This window comes from Sinocyclocheilus anshuiensis, unplaced genomic scaffold (assembly GCF_001515605.1).
Source record: "Sinocyclocheilus anshuiensis isolate Anshui unplaced genomic scaffold, SAMN03320099.WGS_v1.1 scaffold245, whole genome shotgun sequence".
NCBI lineage: Eukaryota > Metazoa > Chordata > Actinopteri > Cypriniformes > Cyprinidae > Sinocyclocheilus > Sinocyclocheilus anshuiensis.
The window spans coordinates 601693-607907 of NW_015536478.1; the positions used below are offsets into that span (position 1 = coordinate 601693).

At 34.1% G+C, this 6215-nt stretch overlaps 1 protein-coding gene across 1 annotated transcript in view; it reads left to right on the forward strand.

Moving 5' to 3' along the window:
* dhrs11a (dehydrogenase/reductase 11a) overlaps positions 1-6215 on the forward strand; it is a 28453-nt gene that overhangs the window by 21394 nt on the left and 844 nt on the right. Inside the window, exons 2-6 of the mRNA XM_016455988.1 lie at positions 2057-2266; positions 3921-4015; positions 4110-4239; positions 5174-5266; positions 5347-5412. Coding sequence (XP_016311474.1) covers positions 2057-2266; positions 3921-4015; positions 4110-4239; positions 5174-5266; positions 5347-5412 — 594 coding nt within the window. The remainder of the gene's footprint in view (positions 1-2056; positions 2267-3920; positions 4016-4109; positions 4240-5173; positions 5267-5346; positions 5413-6215) is intronic.

The window sequence follows — 6215 nt, forward strand, 5'->3', positions numbered from 1 at the left end:
ATATATATATATATAAATATTTCAAACATTTTAAAAATATAACATTTAAATTGCATAACATTATATAAATATACACAACACACATAAATATTTTTGTGTGTGTGGGCACACAATTTAATAGTAGCCAGTATATTTAACATAGATTGAAGTGTGTGTGTGTGGGCTATATATATATATATATATATATTCACAATAATTGAAATCTGTGCATTATCCATTGGTGGGCGTCAGTACATTTTGGAACTGACACAAAGGAGACATGATTATTGATTTTGCTCTTATGTTAATTTTTGTAAATGATACATGTAAATAATGCAATTTTGATCATGACATTGATTTTGATTTTTTTCATTGGTTTAGCATTGCCAAAACAGTGTGAGCGTCCTGATGCTTTGCTAAAAGCTCATTTTTGTCATCGCTTTAAAATGAATTTTCTTTCCATTATTAAACTGGGATGAAGCATGAAGGCATAAACTGATATTTCAGGGCACTGTCGGAGCGTGGACTACATTAAACCAGAGACCTGAAGAGCGCATACAGGACTGTCAGTCTCTTCCAAAACCTAGTGAACAACCTCTATAAGCAGAGTTTTAAGTGCACTAATAAGGCAGCTCATATGTGTTGTGTGTGTGTTAATGAGTGGACTTGAGCAGTTTGTCAGCGCTATTGATGTAAAGTGAGTGAAAGCCTGTCAATGCTTTACCCGTTTATAGACCCGTGTGTGTGAGAGAGAGAGATTGGACACGTCCCGTCATCTATCACTGTCAGCATTTTACCCACTTAGTGATTTCAGATGCAAAGAGGATGGATTGAATGAGTTTAAAAATAGAAAAAAGATAAAAGTAGGAATCAGGAGCCAGTAAATGGAGGAAACTGCTCTGAGCAAAAGAGAGAAACTCTTTTCTTATTATTAAGAGAGAAGTTTCTTTTCTTATTATTAAGAGCTTTCTTAAGTGTGTGTGTGTGTGTGTGTGTGTGTGTGTGTGTGTGTGTGTGTGTGTGTGTCCCACTGTGTCCCACACATCTTGAGTTTTGACATGTGCCATAAAGTCTTTCTTTTCATAAAGAAATTAGTTGACAGTGTGTGTAGATTTTGTGATTCAGAATTTCCGCCCATCAGAAAGTACTGTTAATTATTTTTGATTATGCATATGCCGATGTCGGGTGAAGTCATTTCACCTTTAGCTGTGCTTTTCTGTTGCCATGGTGACTCGGTGAGGACGGTTGTGTTAAATGAGGGAAATGCTGCAATCATGATAATGATTGTTGTAATTGCAATCCACCGTATGGGAATGGAATACAATAATTAGTTGTTTTCTCACAAATTACTAATTTAGCAACATTATTATTCTTGTAATTATAGTGGAGAGAAGATCCAAGTCATTAGTTTTAGGGACATTTATATAATTAGTCTCTAAAACTAAAGCAAGGGTCACATATATGTGCTGAGTAACTTATATTTATTTCTTACAAAAAAAAAATGTAATTGATATATTTAAAAAAAAATATATACAAATATCTATTAATATTTAATAAATATGTATTAATATTTAATCTAATATTTAATTGTTAATAAAATTTATTTAAAAATGTATACTTCAATTCAGCAAGTATTAATTAAATCAATTAAAAAGTGACATTTATGAGGTTACAAAAGATTTCTATTTCAAATAAATGCTGCTGCTTTTAACTTTTTATTCATCAAATCAGCATATTAGAATGATTTCTGAAGGATCATGTGACACTGAAGATGGAGTAATGATGCTGAAAATTCAGCTTTGATCACAGGAATAAGTTACATATTGCAATTTATTCAAAGAGAAAATGGTTATTTTAAATTCTAATAATATTTCCCAATATTACTCTTTTTACTGTATTTTTAATCAAAAATGCAGCTTTGTTGAGTGAAAAGCCTTAGTGTCACTTTTTGACTACTTTACAGTAACGCATCAAACAGCTTTCTGGTTATGATCTCAGACAGCTGTCAGTCTCGTCATCCTTCTCAGAAGACACTGAAAGGTCACTGTTCAAACGTTTTCTGTTCTTGTCCTTGCAGAAGCTGGCAGCCGAGTGTCAGAGCGCGGGATACAGAGGCACTCTGATCCCGTATAAGTGTGATCTGTGCAACGAGGAAGAGATTCTGTCCATGTTTTCAGCCATCAAGACGCTGCATCAGGGAGTGGACGTGTGCATCAACAACGCCGGTCTGGCTCACAACGAACCGCTGCTCAGCGGAAGGACAGACGGCTGGAGGAATATGATCGATGTGAGTTAGAAACACACACATCATTACTCTTGCCGTCTATGTAGGCAGCATCCCGGCCGACTGATTTGTGTGACTTGAGAAGACTTGCAGTGCAGTGCTGTTCAATATCCTAATGTTGCTGTCTGCTTTTCCAAGCAAAAATGCTGCCTACGTTTTAAAACAGCCATGGAAAGGTCACACTTTTATCCATCGTTTTTGCATTTTTAATTTGCGCTCACCTCTTCAACTCTCTTTTTTAAGTGCTTCATCAAGTGCGGTTAAATGAACTGCTGCTGTAGGCACTCAAACAGCACTTCATTTATTTGTTTACTGCAGTTCTGCTCTCACTCAAAACCACTTTCCATAACTGAACAGCAGCTTGAACGACAGCAGATGTTGCCCATGCAATGTGCATCTGCAATGCCAAGGTCGTGGGTTCGATTCCTTGGGAATGCATGAACTGATAAAGTGTAAACCTTCAGTGCAATGTAAGTCACTTTGACTGCCAAATGCATGAATGTAAATGTAGATGCAACAACTAACAGTTGCTTTGCGTTGCATTCTGAGTGAGTTTGATTCATACATTGACATCTGGAACCTTCATTTTCCTTTTTTTCCCCCTTAATTGCCACATTATCATTTGTCTTTTTTCCTATACTATACACTGTATTTTTTATTCATGTTATTATTTTCATATTAATACTAAAAGAGTAATTGGTTTGTTTAAGGGAAAATGCTTTGTACAGGCCCTTCTGGGATTTTTACTCTCTTGTAATATTTGTTTGTAGGTGGACGATACTGACGGAGCGCTCACTTATATAACACACAATCACTGCACCAAAACAAGGCTTTTAATCTTTGCAGGATAGGGACAGCTTCAACAGAAAACTGTCCAATCATATATGTTTCAGTACTGTTTATTTACTTTATGATTTTTACTCATATTTTTAATTAGCTTTTATTGTTATATTTTCATTTTAGTTGCATTTTTAGTTATTTTGTTATGTGCTTTTGTTTTTTATTATTATTTTATTTATACAAATAATATTTTTTATTTATTTAGATATTTCATTTAGAATTTTTCAAAGTATTTTGAATTTAGTGTAATTTTATTTTTGTTTTGTTTCAATTCAGTTATTAGTACTTCAACTTGCCGAGGCAATATTTCAATATTTTCAAGTAGTACAAGTTGAAAAACAAAAATTACTAAAACTGAAAAAAGAGTTTTTTTTATTATATTTTATTTTATTTTATTATTTTCTGCCTCATAATAAAAAAATCTAAATTAAATTGTGACTTTTTATCTCACAATTCTGACTTTTTTCCTCACAATTGTGAGAAAAAAGTCCAATTTTATCTTATTTTAATTTGTATTTTTAGTAAATGTTAACAACACTGGTCAAAATAGGCTTCATTTTCTTTATGCAAAATATAAATTCTCATTTTCTTTCTTTTTTTTTTTTTGTTTTACTGTTTTTGCTCTGCATTGCTTTTACTTGCCTTGTATTCAAGGCATACATTTAATCAGTTCATGCTTTCCTTGGGAATTGAACCCATTACCTTGGCATTGCTAGCGCCATGCATTCAGGAAAGATTTTTAAGATATTTAAAATATGATCTAGACATGATCTGGATCTTTATCATCCATTCATACACCATCTGTCTTCCTGTGCAGGTCAACATACTCGCTCTGGCCATCTGCACGCGTGAGGCCTACCAGTCCATGAAGGAGAGACACGTGGATGACGGACACATCATCAACATCAACAGGTGCTGCGCTTTACTGTCTGTCTGAGTTGTTTAACAGCAGGAATGTGCTGCTGTACACACTCATCCGAGGCTGTTGTTGATGATCTCTTGGCAGTATGGGGGGTCACAGGATGGTGCCCAGCGCTGACGAACACTTCTACTGCGCCACTAAATACGCTGTGACCGCTGTGACAGAGGGACTGAGACAAGAGCTACGGGAGGCCAAAACACACATCCGAGCCACGGTGAGCCTGTGCACACACACACACGCTTATTATAGGTAACTAAAATTAAAACCATAAAAACTCATGTTGTTACTTTAAATAAAATAAACCTTAACTAAAATAAAATATAAAAAACGTATTTTATTTCAGCTAGTTGCCAAGGTAACATTACTCATTTTAATTTGGTTTGATTTGATGTACTAAAATAACTCAAATTGAAATACAAATAATGAAAATTATGTAGAAATATTAAAAAACAAATAAAAATGACAAAGGCACACAATAAAATGACTATAGCTTTAACTAAAAATTGTAATAAAGACAGAAAATTATAAAAACTTATAAAAAAAAAGTTGTTTACGCATGTCATGTTACCATTAACCAGCATCAGAGAACTGTGAATATGCAAATGTGTTGTTAAATTATTGAAGTAATAACTCTGAATGAATGACTGGTTTCAGATGACAAAAAAATGTTTGTAAACCCCTAAGAATAAAGTAAAAAAAATAAATATATATATTTTTATATAATAAGTAATGACAAAAGCAGATAACTGCTTGTTTTATCATTACACATCAGCTGAGGAAAAGGTCTGCAAAAAATATTTGAGATTTGAGTTCAATTTAATAGTGCTTTAATTTAAATAGGTAGCATTTTACTAATATTCTTTCATTAATAATTTTTTTATTCATTTTTATGTTTTTTTTTTTTTCTTTTTGGTTGGCTATTAGTTAATGTCAACCAATAGTCAAAGAGTTATTTAATTACTGCTTAAATTGCTGTTGTAGATAATGCAGCCTTTATGAAATCTTACCAACAGTTAACACGGTCATTTAATGCCGGTTCATGTAATAAAAGTTCCAGCAATTATAGCAAATAACAATAGATTTAAAAAGACTATTGGCTGTTCAGCATTGTCATATTTATTAGCCTATCAGTTTTGCTTTTCTCCTAGTGTATATCACCTGGAATAGTGGAAACTGAATTTGCCTTCCGGCATCACAACAGCGATCCGGAGAGAGCCGCGGCTGTTTATGAAAGTATAAAGGTAAGCAGATCGTGTGTGTGACGTGTCTCTTCATACAAGTCCTGCTGTTTAACTGCATCATGGCTGTTTGTCTTCTACAGTGTTTGAAAGCAGAAGACATCGCCAGTGCCGTCACATACGTCCTGAGCGCGCCTGCTCATGTTCAGGTGAGTCCACAACAAACACTTACACTACCAGCAGATCAGTATATTAGAATGATATCTGAAGATCATGTGACACTGAAGACTGGAGTAATGATGCTGAACATACAGCTGCGCATCACAGGAATCAATTACAGTTTACTATATATTCAAATAGAAAACAGTTATTTTAAATAGTAATAATAATATCTGATTGTATATGTTATAATGTTGTACCAAAACCATGTGTAGTTTTAAAACCAGATCTTTATTTCAGGAGCTAATTGTTTTCAGAAAAACAAAACTGCTTTAGATTTAAAGGAATAGTTCACCCAAAAATGAACATTTGAAATGAAAATGTACTCGCCCTCAGGCCATCCAAGATGTAGATGAGTTTGTTTCTTCATCAGATTTTGAGAAATGTAGCGTTACATCACCTGCTCACCAGTGAATGGGTGCCGTCAGAATGGGAGTCCAAACAGCTGATAAAAACATCAATAATCCACACCACTCCAGTCCATCAGTTAATGTCTTGAGAAACCAAAAGCTGCATGTTTGTAAGAAACAAATCCATTATTAAGATGCCTTAACTTCAAACCATTGATTCTGGCTAAAATATAAGTCCATAATCCATAATAATGCTTCCTCCAGTGAAAAGTCCATCTCCTGTTGTCTCTCACATCAAAATCCACCCACATATTTGTTTAGAGCTGTTTTGGACTGTTTTGGCTTGATCTGTGCAGATTTCTCTCCTGATTCAGACCAGACCACTTTTTCACTGGAGGAAGCGTTATTATGGATCGAGGATTCATATTTTAGCCAGAAATTTA